Source organism: Lygodium microphyllum, chromosome 27 (genome assembly GCF_053477565.2).
Source record: "Lygodium microphyllum isolate KBCC chromosome 27, Lygodium_microphyllum_v1.1.10, whole genome shotgun sequence".
Classification (NCBI taxonomy): Eukaryota; Viridiplantae; Streptophyta; class Polypodiopsida; order Schizaeales; family Lygodiaceae; genus Lygodium; species Lygodium microphyllum.
Window position 1 is genome coordinate 29978876 of NC_141161.1, and position 26734 is coordinate 30005609.

General features: G+C 40.3%; 1 protein-coding gene and 1 pseudogene across 7 annotated transcripts in view; one reads left to right on the forward strand and one right to left on the reverse strand.

The window, feature by feature from the left end:
- The window catches only part of LOC148012169 (protein ZINC INDUCED FACILITATOR 1-like), a 265948-nt gene extending 239629 nt beyond the window's left edge, over nt 1-26319 (reverse strand). For 2 of the 7 annotated variants that reach the window (XR_015689021.1, XM_087668799.1), the window contains exon 1: nt 26039-26319. Coding sequence is in view for 5 of the 7 variants with exons in the window: in XM_087668799.1 (XP_087524925.1) it covers nt 26039-26222 (184 nt within the window). In the remaining 2 variants the exon portion in view is untranslated. Of the gene's footprint in view, nt 1-21916; nt 22058-26038 lie in introns of those variants that run through there. The other 5 variants (XM_087668796.1, XM_087668793.1, XM_087668792.1 and 2 more) reach the window with 4 other exon arrangements.
- LOC148012174 (uncharacterized) lies at nt 9084-12585 on the forward strand (annotated as a pseudogene).
- Nucleotides 26320-26734: the final 415 nt, after the last annotated feature.

Consider the following 26734-nt stretch of genomic DNA (forward strand, 5'->3'; position numbering starts at 1 on the left):
TTGTCTGGCACTACTCAGAAGCAATCTCCAAGCATTAGATCTCCTAGAGCTCTCTCGTAGCCCAAAAACGTGGATCAAACAACAGCTTCCTCTCTGCTGCTTGGAACCTAAATTTGATGGCTCCGTTGGCTTTGAAAGGGGGGTAAAACCTATAGACACCTACTCCAAAATCTCCTAGTTCACTCCTTTTTCTTCCAATTCAAAGTGTTGTTTTCAGACTGTCCACTGAGATTGCGACCCGCGCGATTTCCCCCATCTTTCTTTTTTATGAAAAATCCAAAACTGGTTGAAAAAGTAATTTGCTTTTTGCATGCCATCCTAATCTAGAAGCTTTTCTAACTTTTTAGGTTTTTTACAATAAATAATATCAAAAATAGGCTAAAATTGTCCAAAAATCTAGTATTTTTGGACTATCCATGCCACGGACACTAGCACTAATGACTCAGATCACATTGACTCTCTACATCAATAAGAAAGTCGGATAATGATGGAATCCAGAGTTTTTCACACTGTGCCCGCATAGTGGCACGACATCCATCCCCTCTGAACCTGCACATCCTCTGGTATGTGCCAAAATCTTAGTTGTCACCAGATTCTGAGTCCTCCTCATCCTCTACAACCATATCTTTTGCTTCTTCATCTTCCATATCTTCCTAGCTAGCCCCTATATCATGGCCACTATTTTCTTCCAATTCTAGTAACTCATAGGCAGTAGATTCCCGCCTCTTGAATAATTTGATTCTTTTCCCTGCTACCGAAAGTTTTATGGTTGCCCCATCTAGCTCATTTAATACATAAGTAGCATTATCAAACACCTATCTTACCACATAGGGTCCAAACCATCTTTTGGAAACTTTACTACGAATGGCACTATGCAGATTGTCTAAACTGCTATCATAAACCAATATCCAATCCCCATCTTGTATGGTTCTTGGCCTCAATCTATGTCTTTTGTCAAACAGTTTCTTGTTCTGTATCCTTGCTGCCCTTAACTTTGCAACTGCTGCTTTTATATCTTCTGACTTTCTTTCCAACTATCTAATGCATAAAGCCAACAACTCCTCTCGATTCAACTTCTCTTCCTAAGGTAGAACACTCCATGTGAGTGTCATCTCTTCTATCGGCATGATAGGTTTTTGACCATACATCAATTCAGCAACCATATATCTTGTAACGGCACTATGAGTTGTTCTGTCAGCCCACAAAGCATAAGGGAGCAATCATGGCCACTCTTTTACCTTCTCTTCAATCCATTGTAATCCTTCCTACTGAGCAAACAATGCTATAATATCTTACATGTCCAAAGAACATATTGACAACACTCTGTTTCCAGCCTCATTTCCTGCATGTATAGTTGTTGAAATTTCAGCCATAGTGTCATTAATATTTAGCCCATAAAAGATGCCTGAAATGCCTTCATTTTCAGCTAACAGTCCCAATTCTCTCGGCTCCTTAGTAGCCCATTTCATAGATATACGTTCAATCTTGCACATAGCTTCCATAGGCTTAAACTAACATGAACTGTTTGCTATAAACTGAGAATAATCAATAGTAGATACATGCTTCATTCCATCAAGAGGCGAGTATATCCTCTAAACAGCACTACTGTAGCCTCGCGTTATAGCAGTGCTTAATGAAAATCCAGGTCTTTGAATTCCCTTGCATTTGGAGCCAAGAGGACTCTCGAAGCGTATCCCGATTTCTAGGATGATTAACATAAACGATAAGAAATTGGACTGCTTTTCTCCCATCCTTGCTTCTGACTCTTGCATAAGCAAAACCATCATCAAGCGCCTTTGTTTCCATGCGCACTCCTGTAATATAGGGTTGTCCCAAAATCACCGCATATGAGGAATTATCTTGCACAAAGAAGTGTTGCTCTTCATGTACATCACCAATCGTCACTTTTACATTAGGACATGCATCATAGAGCTCTCCCAAGGAATTATTTGCAGCCTTCATATGCCAACCATGATCAGTGTCCACAAGCCATGTACCATTTTCATACAATCTATGCTCAATGACATTAATCTCAAACCCACGGTCAAGCAAAGCAACACAAGGAGTTTCACATTCCCCTATTTTCACTACCGTTTCAGTGGTAGCCCTAGCCCAATGATTTCTTGTGTAATGACTTCGAGAAATAAATCCTAGAGTCTCTTTCCCATATTGTTGCATCTGTCTTACTCCATCATGCATATTGCTACAAGACAATGCATTTTCAGCCACTTTTTTCTCTTTTCCACATGCTATCCACTGATTAGTAGCATCCTGCATAGATAATCCAGTACTTACTTCATGCTCATATTCAGTCCGAATACCCAACAGACTAGTTTCCTCTTCAAATTGTAGCAATGCACTAGTGGTATCACCAAGAAACTGATGCTTCCTCTTAATTATGTCAATGATCTCATCATGAAATTCTCGCTTGGCGATGCCAAGCACCTCTCCCAAGGTGAATTCCACCCGACTCCGTTCTTCAAGAACCTTCTTAAGATCTGTGGCTGTCTCGTGTCAAATTACAACTTATATCCTGGCTTCTTACCCTCTTGTTTGCTATCCTGTTTTTGCTCCTAACTGACCTCTTCCATAACATGCTCAAGAGGTGGCTAATTTGTAACTTTAGGCCGATCCACACTTCTTGTCACTCTTTAAGATGTCCCTGCATTATCTTCATCTCTCTTTCGTTTATCTTCCACAGGTACATTCATATTTTGTACGTTTGCTAAATATGCATACACTGAATATGCATCTACCAGTGCTTCCCAACTAGTTATATCATGAATATATTGCCCTACATGAGACATTTCACTATCAGTAACTTTTCCCTTTTCAACTGTATGTAAAGCATGTGTCCATATTTCAGCCTTTGGACCAACCATCACTTGGCCATGCATTCTATCCAACTATAGACCAAAAGTAGAAGCATGTAAAATTGCATAAGCATTTCGGACAGCCAAGTCTTCCAAAAACTTCTGCATACCTCCCTTTCCAAAATTCAAAGTAAAAGGCAATCATGTTTCTTGTGCATGGATCTTGCCATCTTTCCAAAAGATGAGTTGTCGTGCCAAGGCCTCCTGATAGGTAGCACAATCCTCTCTCATGCTACAAGCTATCACACCACATACATCTTTTTCGTGGCTTAGGGATTGTTACCCGTCCCCTTTTTTCTTGTCTTTTTTCATCCAATTTTGCGACCTTCAATTGAAAATCCCTTATGCCTTTGACCAATTCATCTAATACATCTTCCCTAACAATGGAAACATCTTCCCTAAGTAGGTGGCTTATTAGATACATCAACTATTTTGCCCGTAGCAGTGGGCAAGCTAGAGACATGCAATCTTTCTCTTCTTCTATGCTTTTTCACAAGTGCAGTAACAGCTTCCTTAACATGCCTCCAATCTATTTTAAGACATGTCTCTATAGTTTGATCCTCTAGCAAATCATCAAGTTTTTCTTGAAGCTCAGGATCTACTACTTGTAGAAACAATTCAATTTTCTAACTTGAAAGAGCTTAATGTTCTGCAAGATCTGACTGCTTAAATCGACTTTTAAATTCTCTTAACAATTCTGTAGCCATAAGACCCTTATTGGGTTGTAAACCCACTCCTGAAAAGTCTTGCAGGTAATCAAACCGGTATCTTCAATGTAAAATTCTTCCCTGAGTATCTTCTTGAAAGCTACCCAGTTAGCATCCTGCATGTACAATTCAATAATTCGCGCTTTCAATTCATGTACAGTGATCCGAACAAAATACTGGCTCCATGCAAGTTGAGCTACTCCAAAGAATTCCATCTTTTGAGCATAGGTATGTACATATACAGATACATTCGTACCATTGAACAGATTCATCTCACGCTCAATTGCTTGCAGATCATTTATCACAACAGCTTTTGTTTGAGCAGAAGCCTACATCACCTGTTGTTGTTGTTGTACCTGCATAAGCACATTCATATTCTGCATCAATTGCTGCAAAACATCACTAAAAATTCTGCTCGAAGATTCTCCTATCTTGTCTTTCCTTCTGACAACCTTTCGCGTCCGGGTTCACCAATGTCGGAGGGGTTTTTGTCGAAAGGTCATATCCACCGGAAATCAGAGATAGGAGATGGAAGAGAAGAAAAAGAATAAACAAGAGGTAAGCACGATAAAGACAAAGCACAATGAACCAAATCAATATGTATTGATAGGTCCTGAAATCCCTTGTCTAGCACTACTCAGAAGCAATCTCCAAGCATTAGATCTCTTGGAGCTCCCTCGTAGCCCAAAAACGTGGATCAAACAATACCAAATCTGATGGCTCCGTTGGCTTCGAAAGAGGGGTAAAACCGCATGAAACTTGCTCTAGAATCTTCCAGCTCACTCCTTCTTCCAGTTCAAAGTGTTGTTTTGAGACTGTCCACTATGATCATGACCCGCGCGATTTCGCCCTTTTTTTTTTAATGAAAAATCCAAAAATGGCTGAAAAAGCAACTTGCTTTTTACATGCCATCCTAATCTAGAAGCTTTCCTAAGGGTTTTTACAATAAATAATATAAGAAATAGGATAAAATTGTCCAAAAATCTAGTATTTTTAGACTATCCATGCCACAGACACTAGCACTAATGACTCAAATCACATTGACTCTCTACATCAATAAGAAAGTCGAATGATGATGTACTCCAAAGTTTTTCACGTTGTGCCCGCGTAGTGGCACGACAACGGGTATATAGAGGTCCTAAAGGCTGTGCCTAAATGTGCAAAGCCCTCCGGTGTAATGTGTGGTGGATAATGTGGTGCACTTAATGAAAGCTGAAAGGAAAGTACAACAGAAGATGAGAGAGGGATGGGTGCGAGCCAAATGGATTTGTGATGGATGTTACTATGGGAAACATGGTTGGTTCCTTTAGTCCATTAAAGAACTAGATGAAGATGCACCTACTTCATATTGACCATGACAAATAAAATCATTTAAAGAAAAAGGAAAAGTAGGAATACTTATAAGTTCTTGTTTTAGCTTCTTACCTAGTTTTGAGTTCATGAAGAAATACTTAGCTTCCTCATTACTCGCAAACCAAATCTTGTTTTGAAGAGTCCCTTCTTAATAAGCATCTCGAGTATCTCCCAATCCAATAGAAAATACAAGCAAAGAGGCCCACTCTTAATCATTTTTGTCCATGTTTGGCTATGGAGACTACAACGGTGTTGTGAATGTGTTCGAAGTCATCTAACCCTTCTATTGTTGCTACTTTCGCGAATGAGCTTTGCGATCAAAGACCAAGGTTTCTCAGAGAGTACCTAGCTCTAATACCATGTGAAAAAATGCTCTAAACGCAAAAACCACAAAACCAATCGTACGACAAAGCACAGGTTGATAAACTCAAAACACAGTTAGGATTAGGGTTATGGTAACTCAGAGACAATGAACACAATGAATAATGATTATACAGTGCTCATGCAACAAACACACTAAGTAGTTGTTATGACAGAGAGCGCAAGGATCAAGACACGCAATGCTTTCTCAGCAAAGAGAGAGAGAGAGAGAGAGAGAGAGAGAGAGAGAGAGTGCAAAGTAGAGAGGAGAGTAAGCACGATGTTCTTGGGTACAAAAGACTAGTGTATCTCTTTAGGTTTTAGATAGATATATATGAAAGTACAAATGTGCTAAGGGTGTGTTCACACCCGTGCACATATAAAAGGCACGATGGCTCTTTATTCCCAACAAGCTCCCACCTAAAGGCAATGTGCCTTAAGAGGAGAAAAGAATTAGCTAAGTCTAGGTATGTACAAAGCTTAAATACATATACCTATCGAACTCCCATCATCTGTCGGCAATGAGCAAACCACTCTACTAGAAGACCCTTCGTGAGAAGATCTGCAGGATTATCATCTGTATGCACTTTGACAAGCTCAATGCTCTTGCTGTCAAGTACATCTCTAATGAAGTGATACTTCACCTGTATGTGCTTCGTCTTTGCATGAAAGACGGAAATTCCGTGCTAGCATGATAGCACTCTGACTATCACAATGAAAAACAAGTAACTCTGTAATGCCAAGCTCTCCCACCAGATGTGAAAGCCATAAAGCCTCCTTACATGCCTCAGTGGCAGCCACATATTCTACCTCTGTAGTAGACAATGCAACACACTTTTGTAGCTTGCAGATCCAAGAGACTGCTAATCCTGTGAAGGTAAACATATACCCAGAAGTGGACTTTTTGCAGTCTGCATGACCAGCATAGTCTGCATCCATAAAGCCAATGACAGATGCCTTCTGCTTTCGAAAGCAGATGCGCAACTCCTTTGTGCCTTTGAGGTATCTCATAATACCTTTCACTACTTCCCACCAATACTTTTTACCAGGGTTTACCATGTATCTGCTAACTACTCCCACTGCAAAGGCAATGTCAAGATATGTAGCAATCATAGCATACATCAAACTGCAAACAGCTGAAGCATATGGTATCTTGGCCATTTCAGCCTTCTCATCATCAGATATAGGGCTGTCCTCTACACTAAGTTTCACATATGGAGGTAATGGAACCCCAATTGTTTTTACCCCCTCCATATTGAAACGCTACAAAACCTTGGAGATATACTCCTACTGAGATAGATAGAGTTATCCTTTTGACCTATCTCTGAGTATTCGCATGCCAAGAATGTGACTTGTATCACCAATATCCTTCATGTCAAAGCTGCCATGAAGACTTTGCTTCAGTGAGTCCAAGACATGAGTATCCCTGCCAACAATCAGTATGTCATCAACATACAGAACCAAGATAATCACGCTGCCATCTGCTGCCTTCTTGGTATACAAGTAGTGATCCACTTGACTTCTATGAAAACCTTGAGACTATATAAATGTATCAAACTTATGATACCATTCTCTTGGTGCTTGTTTCAGTCCATTCAAACTCCTTTTGAGTTTAGATACCATCTTCTCTTTCTCTTTTGCCACAAACCCTTCAGGCTGCTGCATATATATGTCTTCATGCAAATCACCAAATGCAGTCTTTACATCCATCTGTACGAGCTCCATATCTTCAGCTGCAACCAAGCCCAAAATGGTTCTCAATGTAGTCATCTTGACTACAGGAGAGAAGATCTCATCAAAGTCAACTCCATGTTCTTGCTTATACCCCTTCACAACCAATCTTGCTTTGTACTTTGGTGAGGAACCAGAAGTGACCTTCATCTTGTAGACCCATTTACATGGAAGGGTTTTCTGCCCTTTAGGCAACTACACCAAGTCCCAAGTGTCATTTTTCTCAAGAGAGTCCATCTCTGACAACATGACTTTATACAATTTCTTGTTGTCATGTCTCTCCATTGCTTCCTTGAAGCAAGCCAGTTTACCACAGTCTGTCAACATGACATAATCAGCCACATTGTTTGCATGCGGAATGAATCTATCGAGTTGTCTAGTAGCCCTAATATCACCAGGTGGTGATACTTTTTACAGTTCCTTTTCTTATTTACTTATATAAATATTTTATTTTTATTTTCTTTTATTGATGTTGCTTTTCACCCCCAGAGTTCTCTTGGAATAAGCGGGATCTTTGCATGGCCAGAAGAGGCAACCATTGTGACAAATTAGACTAATGGTTTGTCTAAGCCTTAGGACCAGTTCCATATTGAATGGGCACTAAAGAATAGAATGCCAGTGGTTTGGGACTGTGTGTGTTTAGCCACTGGAGATGGTGTAGGACAATGAGCCTGGCCAAGATAGAAGATGCACATGTGAGAATGCTCACGGAATAAAAGTCACTGTAACTGAGCCACATTACACTTTTTGATGTGGTCGCAATGATAAAAGTTGCACATAACAACTTGAGGAATGCACGGGTCACCATCCCTAAAATTTAGGGAGTTACTATTTTTGGACCCCAAAATCTGTTCCCGTCATTGTCTTCGTTTTTACACAAGGATTAATTCTTTGGTCTGTGCCGAGGTCAAATTTTGCACCGATCATGGAGAATTTTAGACCGGAAGGTTTAAACGTGAAATTGTTACATGTATGCCATGCGGCACAAATTCCCAAAAGAGAGAGAGAGAGAGAGAGAGAGAGAGAGAGAGCATTTAAAAAAACGTAATAGGCATAAGGGGCAAATGGAAGAATGAAGTTTTGAGGAGCTGAGGGCAGATTGCTGCAAGAAAACCAGCCATGGAGAGTACTTCTACGTCTCTGACTCAAGCACGGAGGTAGAGCTTGCTCCCTCTAATCACCTCTCTTTCTATTCTCAAAAAAAATGCTTTGCATGATGGATTGATTCCATCGAAGGTACAATTCTGTGTTTTTTTCTGCACATGCTAAATCGTAAGAACAGTGAACTCTGCTCAAGCTGAATAAGAATGGTGAACTTTGCACACGCTGAATCGTAAGAACAGTGAACTCTATTCATGCTGAATCAGAACAGTGAACTCTACTCATGCTGAATCATAAGAACAGTGAACTCTGCACATGCTGAATCAGAACAGTGAACTCTGCTCATGCTGAATCGTAAGAACAATGAACTCTGTTCATGCTGAATCAGAACAGTGAACTCTGCACATGCTGAATCTTTACAGTGGACTCTGCTCATGCTGAATCGTAAGAACAATGAACTCTGCTCATGCTGAATAAGAACAGTGAACTCTGCACATGCTGAATAGTAAGAACAATGTGCTGGACAGTAAGAACAGTGAATTCTGCACATGTTGGACAGTAAGAGATGTTGATCTGGACATGCTGTACTGTTCCTATGCAGCTGGGATTTACTTAGAAGAGATGAAAAACCAACTGTTCACAGGTTATGTATTTTGGAACATTACCATTTTTGTAATTTTCTATCTTTTAATTGATAAAGAAATACCGAGAGGGGTGCCAGTCTTCGGGGCCAATCTGGAGTTGAGCGAGGGAGAGAGGTCTCTGTTTATGTGTGTGTATGTAAAGTCCAGGTGTTAATTGAAGGAACTACCGCTTTATGTGAGTCATAGACCGGTTGCATGGTTCCATCCCCGGGATTTGAATTCTTTTCTGTAAGAATTTAAGCTCGGGTAGTTTTGGGTGAAAAGGCCATACACACAGGTTTTACAGAGATTACAGGACTAGAGAGATTGTAGACATGGATAAAGGCAAAGAAAAACTCCCCCATGAAGAAGAGAGTTCTTCTTCTACTCATAGACACCGAAGAGAGAATATTGGTGCATAGGTGTCAGCACCTTCTAGAACCGAGATTGAACCACATGATGAGGAGCAAGAACAGGAGGACTTGTTTATGATACAACTCCTCAGTATGGTTGGCTCTTTCCAACAGCTGGTAAAGAATCCTCGGAAGCAAAAAAATTTTAAGTCACATAATGAGGATTCTCAGGCTGAGTCATCACATCATACCATGGAGCGCTCAAAAAGGCAAACCTCTAATGTGCGTGAGCATGTGGAAAAGACACCAAACATGGAGACACGTCCAGTGCAACAAGAAGCACAAGCACAGGATCAGGGAGTGAATGGTCAAGGCAGTTATGCACAAGTAGCACAGCAGACTATTCCTCCTCAGTTTGCTACTTATCCTGGTTACTTTGGTGGTGGGTCAGTTTTTCAAGCAATGGCTGGATTACCCACGGGTTATCAGGGATACTTGCCTAGAGGGCCACCAAGAATAATGCCTATTGAGGCAATGAACCCACTTTATGCTAATATTGGTCTGGCAGCTAAGACAGGTGAAATGAATGATGATAATGCACCTAAGGGACTCTCCTTTTTACAACCACCTGTCTATGACAACCTGACACCAAAAAGTGCAAAGCCTAAAGACTATAAAGAGGGTGGTCAGGCAATAAAGTTTGAAACCTTCAGTGGTATACAAGATAAGCTGAAAGCTTTGACATTTATACAACAATTTGATACAACTTACACAGGAGGGAATTTTACTGAGACTTCTAAGGTGCGGAAGGCTGCAACTTTTTTGAAAGGTAATCCTTTGCAATTGTGGAACATATTGTTGATGCAAGGATATGCACCTGCCACTTGGGTTCATTTCAAACAGTTGTTTGCAGCCTCATGGTTAACTAACACGTTTGAAGTAGATGTCATGACTGCATGGCATAAATTGGACGCGGCAAATTGTACGGATTTAGAAGAGTACAAAAAGAAATTTTGGGAAGCACTTTTGCCCATGAGTTTTTACAGGATAGTGCCCCTGTCAGAACAAATTGAAAAGTACTGTTGCGGTTTGCCCGAAGCCATCAAGGATTATTGTACCAAGACTAGGGTTACAAATATGGTACAATTAATTGAAAATGCTGGTGTGGCAAATGCATTGTTGAAAGGAAAAGCTGACAGCTTTAAAGGCACTGAAAAGAAGGATTCTCAGTTTAAGTAGGATCTTGGCAAGAAGAAGAAGCAATTTTCAGAAAGGACCACTTTTACAAAGAAGTCTTTTTGGAAGAAAATATTTCAACAATAACCTCAAACTTCTTTTAAACAAGGTAAAGGACAAAAGAGGCCACTTTTTAGCAAATCATTTGAAGAAAGAAAGGCTTTAATGATGGCTGGAAAATGCTTTATTTGTGAACAGAAAGGCCATATTGCTTCTAAGTGCCCACAGCAATTTTCTAAAGATGCGGAGGATAAAGATACGCCAAGTAAAAAGAAGCTCAGCATTGGCTTAGTGCCTGATATGGTGGGAGATCAATCAATTGATGATGCTACAGAATTGTGCAGAGCTTGGGGAAAGATCAGAGATTCCACAGTGCTTATTTTCATTGATCCTGGAGCTCGTGCAAACTTTATCTCACCAGCATTGGCAACTAAATTGGGTATACGTCTCGAGGAAATGGGACCAGTTGGACAGGCTGATTTAGCATGCCCAGGACATACTGAACCAGTCACCCCCATTCTTGGCAAACTTCGTATGCATATTCAGAGCTATGTGGACACAGAGGAGTTTCATATTATGCCTCTAGAGAGCTGTGATGTTCTCTTGGGTATCCCATGGTGCCACAGGAAGCATGCTATCTTGGATACTTACAATAGAACGATTACTCTTGTACATAGGAGCAAGACTCATGTGTTAGATGTGAAGCTTAAAGGAGAGTCTATCCCAGTTGTTTCTACTTCTGCAATTACTTCTGTAATGAAAAATCATATTTCTGCATACTTGGTTTTCGCAAAGCAAGCTAATGAAGTTGACAGTAATGTGTCTGTACTAGATGAAAGTAGAAGGGCTTTCTTGGATAAATTCAGTGATGACTGTTTCTCAGATTCATTACCAGGAGAGTTACCTCCTGAGAGGCCTGAAGATCATACCATAGATCTTATTCCAGGGACTAGTCCGCCCAATAGGCCACCGTACACAGTCAGTGCAGCGCAGCAGAAAGAGATTATGACACGGGTTAATGAGCCTTTAGAGAAAGGACTAATTCATCCCACTAGTTCTCCGTTTTGTTCACCTGTGTTGCTAGTTCAGAAAAAGGACGGCTCTTGGCGAATGTGTATTGATTACAGAGCCTTCAATAAGAACACGATCAAGAATAGGTTTCCGATTCCGAGGATAGATGACATTCTTGATCAATTACAGGGAGCAGGAATGTTTAGCAGGATAGATTTAAAAAGTGGATACCATCAGATTAGAATCAAGCCAGGGGATATCCATAAGACTGCTTTTAGAACGACATTTGGTCTCTATGAATTTTTAGTCATGCCGTTTGGATTGACAAATGCTCCTGCTACGTTTAACAGGATGATGGATAGAATTTTTTGCCCTTATTGCAGTTTTGTTGGCACATTCTTTGATGATATGATTATCTTTTCAAAGAATGAAGAGGAGCATAGAAAACACCTAGTTGCAGTATTTAATGAGCTTAAGCGTAACAGATTGCTCATTAATGGTAAGAAGAGTGAATTCTTTTTGGAAGAGATTCACTTCCTTGGGCACATAGTTTCTAAAGATGGTGTGAAGATGGATCCTGCAAAGATAGAAGCAATTGTCTCTTGGCCAGACTTGAAAACTGTTCATGATGTCCGCAGTTTTATTGGCCTATGCTCTTACTACAGAAGATTTGTAAGACACTTTGCAGAGATTGCTTCTCCTTTACACATGCTTGAAAAGAAGGATGTCAAGTGGCAATGGACTGACAAAGAGAAATCAGCATTTAGATATTTGAAGGGAAAAATGACTACAGATCCCAGTACTTATTTTGCCAGATCTGTCTAAGCCATTTGTAGTGCAGTGTGATGCATGTGGGAACAGCATTGGTGTTGTATTAATGCAGAATGACCGAGTTGTGGCATATGAGAGTAGAGTATTTTTTGTTGCTGAAAGGACTTACCAAATTTATGAGAAAGAATTATTGGCTGTGATCCATGCACTCTCTAGTTGGAAGCACTATTTGCTTGGTGCTGATTTTGTAGTGCAAACGGATCATCAAACACTTAGATACTTTCTCACACAGGCTAAATTGTCAGAGAAACACACGCGTTGGGCAAATTTCCTATCTATGTTTCATTTTCAGATAGTACGTGTGGAAGGCAAGAAGAATATAGTTGCAGATGCTTTATCTCGCAAACCACAGGTGTTAGCTGTTTCAATTCCTTATCACCATGAATTGGATGATATGAAAGAGTAGTATGCTGATGATGAAGATTTCTCTGAAATCTATGAACAGTTGATCAATGGCCAACATCATGATCATTATGTGTTCAAAGAAGGCTTTATCATGATGCATGGAAGACTATGCGTTACAAAACAGCTAAGGCCAAAAGTTTTATTAGAAAGTCATGCTCCACCGTATGCAAGACATCGTGGTATTGATGCTACAGTCAAAGTGGTAGAGACTTTCTTCTATTGGCTAGCCTTGAGATCTAATATTGATGCATATGTCAGATCTTGCCTTGTATGTCAAAAGGTCAAATTTGATAGACAGAAGGCACCAGGGTTATTGCAACCACTGCCTATTCCAGAAAGGCCATGGGAAAGTATTGCCATGGATTTCATTTTTGATCTTCCAAGAACTTCTTCAGGGAATGATGGAATCTGGACTATCATTTGCAGATTCAGCAAACAGGCACATTTCATTCCTGCAAGGAAAAAGGTTAAGTCAGAACACATGGTAAAGATATTTATGCAAAATATCTTCAAGTACCATGGAATGCCACGGTCAATTGTCAGTGATAGAGACCCAAGAATGACTAGCTTGTTTTGGAAAGCATTGTTTGAAAACATGGGCACTACGCCGAAATTTTTATCTTCTTTCCATCCACAAACTGATGGACAGTCTGAAGAAGCAAATTCGATTGTTTTAGATTTACTGAAGTGTTATGTTTCAAATCATAAGACTTCTTGGAAATACTACTTGCCATTGGTTGAGTATGCATACAATAATACAGTGCACTCATCTACTGGCAAAGCACCTTTTGAGATTGTGGAAGGTGGAAAGAAATTGCCTCCCATTTTGCAGACAAAAGATAACATCTTTGAAGCAGATCGTTATGTAAAAGATTGGGAAGAAGCATATAAACAAGTCAAGTATGCCCTAGAAAAGTCACACGCTAAACAAAAAAGAGCTGCTGATAGTCATCATCGGGAGCTCTTGTTCAAAAAGGATGATTGGGTCTTATTGCATTTTGAAAAGGCACGTTTGAGAAAACAGAAGGGCAAGAAACGTTTGTTTCCAAAGTGTGGCCCTTTTCAAGTCTCAGAGAAGATCAATGACGTAGCATATAGGCTGAAATTGCCAGAGAATTGGAAAATTCATAATGTATTCCATGTGAGCCTATTAAGGCATTTTATTGGTGAACTACCAAAAGATTTGGTTCAAGAGGAACAACCTGAAGTAGAGGAATTAGATTAGATTCTAGTTCCTGAGCAGATCCTGGTACATAAGAATAGGAAAGTGAAAGGTAGAGTTATAAGAAGATTTTTAGTGAAGTTCAAGAACTATTCACCAATGAATGCCAAATGGATAGAAGAGGCTGAATTGGCAGATTCGCCTCAGTTATTGCAACTTTACCAAGAGGCTTTCTTACTGGAATCCACAGTGACTTAGAATGCTTTTTGAAGCAATGTACATTCTCTATTGTACACTTGAATATTGTATCTCATTGAATAATGCATAATGTATGGCTTACATTTAGCATTAACATGTGTATCATTGAATGAAATCTCAGTGCTTTGAAGTTGTATTTGTTACACTTCAGTTGAATGAATATGCATGTTGTGGCACTAATAGTTCGCGTATACGTGCTATCACCCTTGTGTTGCATCCGGAAACATGTATATTAGAAAGACTCCTAATAATCATAGTTGGATACAGGATGTAATCCTCCATCTATGTGAGACTTGAACTTGCGATGACACAAATGGTAGTGGGGAAACTCCTACCATCGCCCCGTGTCATCTATTAGCAAGTGATACATACGATGGCACTAATAACATGGAGAATCTTGTTATTGCCATGTGTCATCCGTTAGCATGTGTGGCATGCAATTGAGGTCACTTGCTTCTTTTAAGAGGGGGGTATGTCACCAGGTGGTGATACTTTTTACAGTTGTTTTTCTTATTTACTTATATAAATATTTTATTTTTATTTTCTTTTGTTGCTGTTGCTTTTCATCCCTAGAGTTCTCTTGGAATAAGCGGGATCTTTGCATGGCCAAAAGAGGCAGCCATTAGAACAAATTGGACTAATGGTTTGTCTAAGCCTTAGGACCAGTTTCATATTGAATGGGCACTAAAGAATAAAATGCTAGTGGTTTGGGACTGTATGCTTAGCCACTGGAGATGGTGCAGGACAATGAGTCTGGCCAAGATAGAAGATGCACATGTGAGAATGCTCATGGAATAAAAGTCACTGTAACTGAGCCACATTACACTTTTTGATGTGGTCGCAATGATAAAAGTTGCACAAAACAACTTGAGGAATGCAAGGGTCACCATCCCTAAAATTTAGGGAGTTACTATTTTTGGATTCCAGAATCTGTTCTCGTCATTGTCTTCATTTTTACATGAGGATTAATTCTCTAGTCTGTGCCGAGGTCAAATTTTGCACCGATCATGGAGAATTTTAGACCGGAAGGTTTAAACGGGAAAATTGTTACATGTATGCCATGTGGCACAAATTCTGAAAAGAGAGAGAGAGAGAGAGAGAGAGAGAGAGAGAGAGAGAGCATTAAAAAAAAACGTAATAGGCATAAGGGGCAGATGGGAGAATGAAGTTTTGAGGAGCTGAGGGCAGATTGCTGCAAGAAAACCAGCCATGGAAAGTACTTCTACGTCTCTGACTCAAGCACGGAGGTAGAGCTTGCTCCCTCTGATCACCTCTCTCTCTATTCTCAGAAGAAATGCTTTGCATGATGGATTGATTCCATCGAAGGTACAATTCTGTGTTTTTTTTCTGCATATGCTAAATCGTAAGAACAGTGAACTCTGCTCAGGCTGAATAAGAACAGTGAACTTTGCACACGCTGAATCGTAAGAACAGTGAACTCTATTCATGCTGAATCAGAACAGTGAACTCTGCTCATGCTGAATCGTAAGAACAGTGAACTCTGCACATGCTGAATCAGAACAGTGAACTCTGCTCATGCTGAATCGTAAGAACAGTAGACTCTACTCATGCTGAATCGTAAGAACAGTGAACCCTGCTCATGCTGAATAAGAACAGTGAACTCTGCACATGCTGAATAGTAAGAACAGTGTGCTGGACAGTAAGAGCAGTGAATTGTGCACATGCTGGACACTAAGGGATGTTGATCTGGACATGCTATACTGTTCCTATGCAGCTGGGATTTACTTAGAAGAGATGAAAACCAACTGTTCATAGGTTATGTATTTTGGAACATTACCATTTTTGTAATTTTCTATCTTTTAATTGATAAAGAAATACCGAGAAGGGCGCCGGTCTTCGGGGCCAATCTGGTGTTGAGCGAGAAAGAGAGGTCTCTGTTTATGTGTGTGTATGTAAAGTCCAGGTGTTAATTGAAGGAACTACCGCTTTATGTGAGTCATAGACCGGTTGCACCTAAACAATCTTCTAACCCAATGATCATTGTTTGCTGGCTATTGAGCCTGCAAATTTCCATTTTTAACTTGTTGTCCTGGCATTTCAGCCTGCAAATCAGCATTAACAGCTTGATGTCTTACTATTCCTGCACATCCAGTGGCTCATCATTATGGGCAATGGCTGATTGATCATTTCTAGTATTATGTTCTGCATTTGCAGGTTCACTTACAGCAAGTATTTACTATTGTACAGCAGGCACATTTTGTTGTCCAAAAGGTATTTCTTCCTGGAATACAATCCTACGGACCTCCTCAGTCTTTTCTAGCTGTTTATGCACGCGATCTTCCTGCAAGATAACATCATTGCTGCATACTATTTTCCTTTTCTTGGGATCCCATAATCTAAATCCCATTTCACCCTCATTACCATATCCTAGGAAAATGCATTTACAGGACTTTGGCTCAAGTTTGCTGCGTTCTTCTTTATGAATGTGCACAAAAGCCTCACGGTCAAACACTTTCAGGTTAGCATATAAAGGTGGCTTGCCCGACCACGCTTCCTAAGGGATCCCCCTCCCCCCCCCCAAAGACCTGTTCATTGACCGATTATTCAAGTGAACAGTTGTCATAACAACCTCTACCCAAAAACCATGGAGTAATGTAGCATGAGACAGCATCGTACGGACCTTATCCGGTATGGTCCGATTTATACGCTCTGCAACTCCATTTTGGGGTGGATTATGAAGGACAGTGAGCTCCCTCTTATCCCTTTGCTGTCACAAAATCCCTAAAAGGCCTTAGACACATTCCCCACCATTGTCAGAGCAAAGACACTTAAGTGTCTTATCAATCTGATTCTCAACCAATGCCAAGAATTTTTTAAACTTGTCAAGCACTTCGTCCTTGCAACAAATAGGGTAAACCCATACCTTCCGTGTAGCATCATCAACAAAGGTGACAAAGTGTTTCTTTCCCCGTAAAGATAACCCTGGCATCTGACATACATCGAAATGTACTAACGCTAGAGAAGATTTCAGTGAAAGAGACTTTTTATGAGACGTCTGTGCATGTTTACCATAAACACAATTATCACAACACTCAAAATCAACATAACGAAGACAAGGCAAGTAACCCAAACGAGAAAGCACTTTCATTCCAGTTTGACTCATGTGTCCCAACTGGCCATGCCACAAAGAAACGCTTGGCTGCTGGGTCACTGCAACAACATGGTTACACACACTAGATACATGAAGAGGATACAAGATATCACTTTTACAACCTCTGGCAATCACTCTAGATCCCTTACAGATCTTCCATTTCCCACCACCAAAGGTGATATGAGACCCATCATCATCTAGTTGCCCTGTGCTAATCAAGCTCTTCTTGAGCTGAGGTAAATGCTGAAGTGTGAAGACAAAACCACGCTGAAACTGCAACTGCACACTACCAATACCTACAATGTCACATGTATAGTTGTCCCCAAGATGAGCAACACCATGTTGACCCCCTATATAGTCAGAAAACCACTCACGATGAGAGGTGACATGAAAAGAAGCACCCGAATCTAGAATCCAAGTATGCATGTCGTCATCCGTATCTGCAAGTAAAGCATGTGTACCAAAGTGTGAAGTACGTCATTCCCACTGTCACTGTTATAAGTGACTACATTCACCTCTTCGATTTTGACACTGCTCTTCTTAGGCTAACTCTCTTTCTTCTCTTCCTTGCTATCATCTGTCTTCTTACCCTTTCCTTTCTCTTTCTTCCATTTGTAGCAGTCACGTTTAAAGTGACCCTTCTTGCCACAATGATGGCATTCAACATCCTTACCACGTGATTTATTGCGTCCCTTGCTATCAGATTTTCCTTTCTGTTGTGATATGCCCCTAGTATGCAAAACACTGGAAGACTTGCTGGATGCATTGTTCTGCCAATTCATTTCTTCCAAGAGTAGGGTACTCTCTACATCAGCATACAAAAGCATCGCATTAGAATTGCTCATAGCAGTACTGAATATATCCCAACTCTCTGGCAGAGTGCAAAGCAAAAACGTAGCCTTAAATTGTTCATCAATCTTAAACTCCAAAGCAATCAACTGGCTAAAAGTGGAGTTAAACTCACTCAAGTGAGTAGACATTGTTTTACCCTCTTTCATACGCAGATCCATAAGCTTTTTCAGCCAATAAACTTTGCTTATGGTACTCTTCTGGGCATACAGTTCTTCCAGTCGAGTCCAAATAGCATAGGCAGAATCCAAACCTTCAATGTTAAACAGCAAGGCATCAGAAATAGATAGCTCGATGGTTGAGCGTGCAAGCTTATTTAACTCATCCCAGTCTTTCTGTTCCATATCTGCGGACTTTGCTCTTTTAGTCTTAATTGGCCTTGCCTGCTTCTTCTGCAACAAGATATTATCGCACTGTTTTTGCTAGACTGCAAAGTTATGTGCTCCTTCAAGCTTCTTAATGTGCATGAGATGACTGTTGTCACTGCTGCCAGCCATGATTTTCAGCCTAAATGTGACCACAAAATTCGGCAAATGCATGTCCAAATGTCACACAAGTGACCAAGGTACAAACAAGTACCAACCTGCAATAAATAACCACGTAAAAGTAAAAATTTCAGATCTGCAAATAAATTTTCAAAAGCACTAAACTTATGCTACAGCACTCCACAACTGATTACAGCTGTTCCAAGGACAAATATATCACATTACATGAGAAGTCCCAAATTTTAGCTGCAATTTCTGTTGTACATGTACCCATGGGCACAAAATTTGACACACATGGTCAAAAGTTCCAAAATTTTTGTGCTCAAAGCATCAACCATACATCTGCACTGTCTCTGACATGCATAGAATAGACCAATTTTGCCAAAATAGAGCAATTTCAGCAAAATTCCCAGCTAGATGTCCAAATTGTATGGAATTAAACCCGCATGTACATAAAAGTTTAAGTCCCAAATTGCACAGGGTCCAATGTGCATTAATGCTGAGAAATTGGGTAAATTTCAGCCCAATCCTTACATGTAAATGAAAAGCCCCAACATTCCTGGGCAAATGTGCACCGATTTTGCAATTTCTGAGTCAGATTGTCCAGTTCTGCATTAAAGTCCTCAAATTCGAAAAAAGCCCCAATTTTTCAGGAGCAAATGTGCACAGATTTGTATTTTGTACTTATACACGCGAATGTCCGATAGGAAAAGCGAAGGAAACCTCCTTTTTTCTTTTCTTTTAGATTTTAGGGAAAAAAAAAACATTGACGACAACCCGCCTGGTTACGCCCTCACGTGTGACCTGTTGGACAGGTCACAACCTTCCCGTCGGAGCGTCCATTAAAGTATGTCCTGTCGCCCATGTCAATTGCATGATCCATCCACCTGGCAGCACGTCAGCTACCTGACCCACCCGTCGACCTGTAGCGTGCCCTGCGACACCTACAACTCCTATTCACTTGCGACACTTCATGCTCGCCTGCGGCACCTGCAACTTCCTCCTCGCTCTGATACCAGTTTGTTATGACAGAAAGCGCGAGGATCGAGACACACAATGCTTTCTCACAACAGAGAGAGCGAGAGAGAGTGTAGAGTAGAGAGAAGAGTGAGCATGATGTTCTTGGGTACAAAAGACTAGTGTACCTCTTTAGATTTTAGATAGATATATATGAAAGTACAAATGTCCTAAGGATGTGTTCACACCCGTGTAGATATAAAAGGCACGATGGTCCTTTATTCCCAACAGTAGTGAATATTGACCCTCGAACTCTCGTATCTCTAGAATCAAGGCAAAGATTATGAGTTATAGAGTGTGCCATACTCCGAAACAAATCCTGAATCGCACCAAAGGTAATCTCCAAGTATCAACACTAGCAAACGCAACCAAGGAAGACTAGATCTAATGCAAACAACAGTGCAGGAGAGAAAAAGACTGGAAAACACATACCTCAGCACTGAGAAAATCTAAACGACAACTATTAGATGCAAACTCAGCAACAGAGGTGAGAGAATGTCAGGACTACAATCAAAAACTGAAAACACAGCATTCAAAGGACATAGAAGATCAAGGTGACAATTCCAAGCTGATGGCGACAACACCAAATGCTAACATCAACATCAAATGCAGCATTCAAATAGTCGGCAACAGCTCCAAGGTACCAGGTGATAGCCGCAAACAAGTGGTGAAGGCTAAAATCAAGCACCAGATAATAGTAAATGGCTGGGGGAAGCTCTAACCGCGATGTCCTCCGCGAACAAGATGTGGGCAGCAAAGATACGGCTCCTATAACTTGCAAAAACGAGATTGAGGAAGAGTGGTATAAAAACAAGATTGAGGGAGAGTGGTGGGTTGCATGCCTATTTATAAAAAGTTTGAAACACCCACATTAGGGTTTTGCATGTGGGACACAGTAACTCTCTGGGATCACTTTTTTTTTTAATAAGAGGGTTTTTTTCATTAATTAAGTGTATTTTGGGGCTGTTTAAGTCAGGCTAATGAATTTTTTAGCTCAACAGACAATGCAAGGGGCCTCACAAGGACATTATCTCAAACTTTCATGCTTCATCACATGTACGTCCTTCGCCTTCGGCCACTCCTAGGATCTAAGAGAGAGTATTAGAATTTATTTTATTCATACTGGTCATCTCCTAGTGAGCTGTGATGAAGACAGAGGGGCTCTGGCAGCCTTCTATGCATATGCATTTCAGTTTCCACTTGATTAGTTAGTTCATAGCTGTATTCCCACTGTCTGGGTGGAGTGTATTGTGCTTTTTCCAAGTGGCAGGTTAGGCTGCTGATTTTCAGCAGGTCAACCAGTAGTTAGTTCATGGCTGTGTTCCCACTATCTGGGTGGAGTGAATTGTGCCTTTTCCAAGTGGCAGGTTGGGCGAATGGTTTTCAACAGGTCAACCATGTATTTATGCACAGCTAGTATTTTCGCCAATTTTGGCAGCTGGTTAGCCAGTTTTGGAGGTATTTAACTATTTTTAGCTGCCCTTTCCACAGCCTGCTCACACACTCTTTTATGTAGTCGCCTCCATTCTCTGCTTTCAACCTGCTGTTCCAGAATGCTTCTGCCTGTTCCAACACCCTAATTGACGCATATCAGTAGTGTACAGGGGCTGATCAGTACAGCCTTGTATACAGCTTTCTGTTCACCTTCTCTCTCTCTTCCCTTCTCTCTCCGTGCTCGTGATCCTTGTCAATGAGGCTAATAATGAGAAGTGGAAGATTGACATAAATCCTTGTGAAAATGAAATATTCACTACAACGTCACATCAGTCAACTCTGAAGCATCATGACACAAGCTTGCTATTCATCCATGTACGGCTATCATCACACAAGCTTGCTATTCATCCATCTATGGGGGTACACTCCATTATGCCATATGTAGCAAGAATCTCTAAAAAGTATTTCTACTGGGGATTCACGTGCTCATCTTGAACTATCTCTATGCAAGCTAAGAAAATAGTGTGATTGAACCAAGTCAATCATCTCAAAGATAGTGTGTAGCGAAGGTACAACCACCTTAGTGGCATGAGAACCTGTATGGATAAAGACCACATATGAGTTTTTTTTCAAAATGGAACTAAATAATCAGCTGAAAACAAGTAGATGTTTCCATCCAACTGACTGCAGGTGAATCCCTATGACAAGATCTCAAGGGAACTAGTTCCAGTCATGAAGAACCTTCTGCAAGCAGTAGATACTATGCTCATCTCTTGGAATGTCGAAACCCTCAGGTTGCTCCTTATTAACCTCTCTTGTATCCCAGCATCCAAGAAGACACTCTCACTCAGTTGTTCCCTCACTCTCCCAGATGGGTCTCCTCCTGTAGCATGATATAGAAGCTCACTCTCGAGCCGAGAGGCAATCTCCTCCAGTAGAATGATACAGAATCTCCCTCTTTGGCCGATTCCTGCAGCATAATGACACAGAACTTTGAGAAGTAAAGTAACTTCACTTGAAGATTAATGGCAGTCTTGAAGTCCCCAGATTGGTGGCAAGCACCACCTTCCCCACCATGTTTGTGATTGGGGGCGGTCGATGGGGCTACAGAAAAGTCCGCAGTAGGCAGGTCATCGAGCCCACTTCTTCTCTTTGAAAGGTCTTGGAAGATTCATGGAGCCCATTTCTTCTTCTTCTTCCGGAAGTTCATCGGGAGCATCATAGGGTGGCGTATCTAGGATGAGCCTCATAGGGATGATGCCCGTCTAGATTGCACCTAGTGGATCACCGTATCTGATCACACCCAATGGATGATGTACTGCATTTCCAAGTGTATAGCAACTAACGATGGATCTACCAAATATTAAAGCAGCCCCTAAAACACAATACTTTTGCTAAATTGTTTTTCCTTTTTTTTTTGGGGGGGTGAATTTGCCCACGAGCTGACGCTACCTAAAGCCCGATCAACCGCTAAAACAACTATTTGGGTGCGTGAGGGGTTGAGTTCGATCCGAAGGACAGGTCACCTTGTGGGAGGCCCCTCTAACAAAATATCTCAAAATTATCATATTAAAAAAGGCTTTATTTAGTTGGAGCTAGGCTCCTTGAGGAGCACCTTGAGTTGTGTGTAAGAATAATATACCAAAAATGTGCATTTGATAAGTGTTTAACTAGTTTCAACTTGAATTACACAAGTACAGCCCTTAAGGGATGAGGGTGATACCACACCTAGAGTATTGACTAGATAGAAGACTTTCAAAGTAAAGGTAGCCATATTTTTAGCTAGTAAGGAGGCAAAAAAATATGATGTGCCCACACTTGGCCACACCATGTTCACTTTACTTACAAGACCCCCACAAAGTCTAAGTTTAGCTAGACATGGCATGACCTTGATGTGCTCCATGATCCACATGCATGACTTAGGGGCCTAGTTTTGAACCATGTTTGACCAACTGAATAGGCCCTTGAAATGTTGGTTTTTTAACTAACATGTGTGGGTTAAAGATCTTAACTATATTTGTCAAATTATATTTTATAAAACTCACTCACAAGGAGATGAAGGAGTCAACAAAGTTTAGAAACTTTGGTTTGTTTTCTTTTTTTCATTCTTGGAAATTTCAAATTTGTGATGTTGCTCAAAGAATGTCCAAAGAAAAATCACGTTTTTGTACTAAAGTTGGAATGCAACTTGCCTCTTTTTCTAATTATTAACTTCATAGCACTTCATCACTACATGGAGCTATCATGTGGTCCATAGCATGGACTTCTTACATCTTTTTGTGGATAATTCTTACAAGCTTTTCAAGCCATATCCTTAGATAGATTGTCCTTTGTGATCTATGGTTATGTAATGAAGACTATTGCAAGGTGTGGACATTTTGGGGCATCTTATTGTTCTTTGTGCTTTGGTTCACAATCATCATAATGATCATTTATGGAGGCATCATTATTGTATGTTAATGTGAGGTTAGGGTTTAAAAAAGTTAAATACATACAAGGGTGAAAGGATTTGTGTAATGTCAGACTTGAACCTTGTTTGCTCCTTCAATCTTGTTTTGATTGACAAATCTCCAAGGGGATTCCACATTAATCAATTGCAATTGCTTTGGTAGTGATGCAACCATTCAAGGCCACTTTGTCTCCATTTTTGTATATTGGTATTTAATCATATTTGCACTTTTCTACAAATGTTATACACACATACTACCATAAATCAACTCTAAATCCCATCACATATACATGCTTTATCATGCTTATTATGATAGATTAAAAATGCAACTATCTTCAACTCCTCAATAGAAGTTGACTTACACAAATTGAAATAGGCGTGATGAAAAATGTATTATCATGTACAAATATCAAACCGATTAGATCAAGATAATTTTTTGTGCCTTAATTGCCATTTAAATACCTAGTTCATCTGGATTGTATAACTTAGTTTATTTGTGTTCATTTATAAACCTCAAGGTCATCAATATTTTCATCCTTGTAAGTTTTTGTCCTCTATCTTTTATGTGAGCATGTTTGATTGTACGTTGAGAAAAGAAATTAATAACTTGTGTGATGCTTCTGATTCAACACAAAGAATGAATGAAATGTCCATCTGGATTGTATAGCTTAGTTTATTTGTGTTCATTTATAAACTTCAATGTCATCAAGATTTTCATCCTTTAAGTTTTTGTCCTCTACTCTCTCTTTTACGTGAGGATGTCTAATTGTACATTGAGAAAAGCACTTAATATCTTGTGTGACGCTTTTTCGATTCAACACAAACAATGAATGAAATGAGGGAGTTTGCAAATGGGTGTCTAGAGGCATGTTACCCTTATATGGCAACCTCAACAAGTGAAAAAAAACTCATGTTTTCAAAGTGGCATGTGCAAAAATAGTTGTGGAAGACATTGATATAACATGAATGAAATCTCAAGGACCATGAAGATCAAGAGATGTTGAAGGATGAAATAAACGTTCACTTGAGGACACATATTTAAACCTAACCTTCAAAAGCATATGGAAATATTGTAAGTGGAGACTGGGATTTTGTTATTTAGAAAAGTTGAGGCTTTGTATCAAACTCTTACTTTCATTTGTCTAATAGAAAGGCTAGAAAATAGCCAATTATTTGCCAAAAGTATCTACTGGGTTCTAATTGGATCAAGCAACTCTTTATTGTGATGAGGAGCAAAACTACATGATGAATGTGGAAAAGTCGCTAGACAAAGATTCAAATCATCGAGTTGGTCACTTAAATGTGGCATGAAATTTGTGGTGAAAATGCAAATGTATAATTTACCCAAATTTGGTATACTCCTATAGATACTTTTACAAGCAAGCCTTGAGAAAATAAATTACAACCAAAATAACTTATAGCTATGAAGCTTTGATACCTCACAAAAGCAAGAACATTACACATTATCTTAGAATTGTTATAATTGAGTCAATGAATAAGTCAAAACTATTTGAACTAGAAAGAGCGAGAATAGAATGTGTTGTCAATCTATCAAACAAAGGGCTCCATAAAATATTTGAGATCAATCAAATAGTGAAATTGCCATCAAAAGAGATGGCTTTTCTATGGAGAGTCATTGTTGGTGCTACTCTAAATGGAGAAAAGCTTCACAAAAGAGGGATCTATGAGGGTCCCCAAATGTAGATTCGGGGATAAGGAATCCTTATGGCGTCTCTTTTAGGATGGTTGTCTTGGTGGGAAATTCATAGTAAGAGGTTGCAATCCATATGCAAATAGAAGGGATAGACAGGAGAAGCTAAAAATTTGCATTTTTTATTTGACAAGGAGGTGGATAGTTGGAAGTTGAAAGAAGCTTCAGACCATAATGTCTTTAACCCATCTTTAACTTTGCAAGCAATATGAGAATCTAATTTAGTCAAGTCTATTTTTTGAAGGGTCTAGGGATAGCCCCGCGTCCTATGAGGACCTCATCTACAAGTATCATTGGTTTTGGCAATCATGTGACCCTTTGTGTTCCCCCCACTAGCACATAGCATGCATGGGGACCTAAACCCACAAACTACTTAGTTCCCTTGATATATTTTGATGCATTAGGCTATGGGTGCATGTGGAAATATTCTATTAAATATCATTGTTTGCATAGCCAAGGCATAAGACCTCAACTATATGGGAAGCAATTCCAGCACTTGAAGATATGTATCTCCCCTTCTGCTAGTTAGTTTACCTCAAGTCAATGATGTAATTGATGTTATTCTTTTGCATATTAATACAACATCAGTCTACACAAATTAAAGCCTTGATATCTTCTATTGTTTTTGTCTCCCAGGCGTTAATGGAGACCCAAAGGTTACCAAGTATAATCAGCACATACCAATATACAGATACGACAATGCAAAGCAAAGCATGATAAGTAATGATTTAGCAAATTGGGATGAGTGAGATGTCGACGATGGTTGGATAGGAGGGTGTCAATTGAAATTAACATGTTAAACATAGTATGTGTACGTGTATCTAGAGAGAGAGAGAGAGAGAGAGAGAGAGGAGAGGGCGGGCAGGAGGGCTGTGTGTGTACCACAGCATATACGTCTATATATAGAGAGGGGGGAAGGGGTGGGGGGAGGGGAGGCGGGGCGAAGCATCACATGCAAGTGGAATGAAGGAACCTACTATTGGAGAGGACCATGAAGGCCACGAAGGCGAGCTCTCGTTTGGGAGCTCCATTGGAGGCGAGCTTCCTGCGCTCGAGGGAGCAGCCGGGGCAACCTTCCACGTAACGATACGACGCCTTCTCTTCCTTCTCCTCCTGCAAGAGAGGCTCCTCACAGTCTGCTGTTATGTTATACGTCCCCATTGGTGCGGCGACTGAACACAGAGAGAGAGAGAGAGAGAGAGAGAGAGAGAGCGCAGAGGGAGGGAAGGAGGAAAAAGATATGGAGAGAGAGAGTGTGTGTGTGGGGGGGGGGGGGGGGGGGCGGGGGCGGGGGTGCCGGGAAGTGTGTATGAGAGTGTCACTGTGGGAGAGGGAGAGAGAGAGCGCGCGCCAGGCGAGCTACCAGCTTGCTGAATGCTCGTGCTATTGAAATAGAATAAAATCGATTCGTAATTTTTTATAATAAGTAGCCCGTAGCTTTTTTTGGGCTTCCGGAAAAGTTCCGAGATCGCCCATGCGGGACAAAATAAGATTTTGAAAAGAGAGGAGAATCTTTGAGACAAGGGTTGGAATTTCTTTATATCTGTAGGCCATTTATATATCTGCGCGCGCGTGTGGGTGCGTCTCTCTCTTTGTCTATATGTGTATGTACATAGTGTACTTAACATTTATTCCTATGAGAATCACATATCAATCTACTTTTACATTTAGGT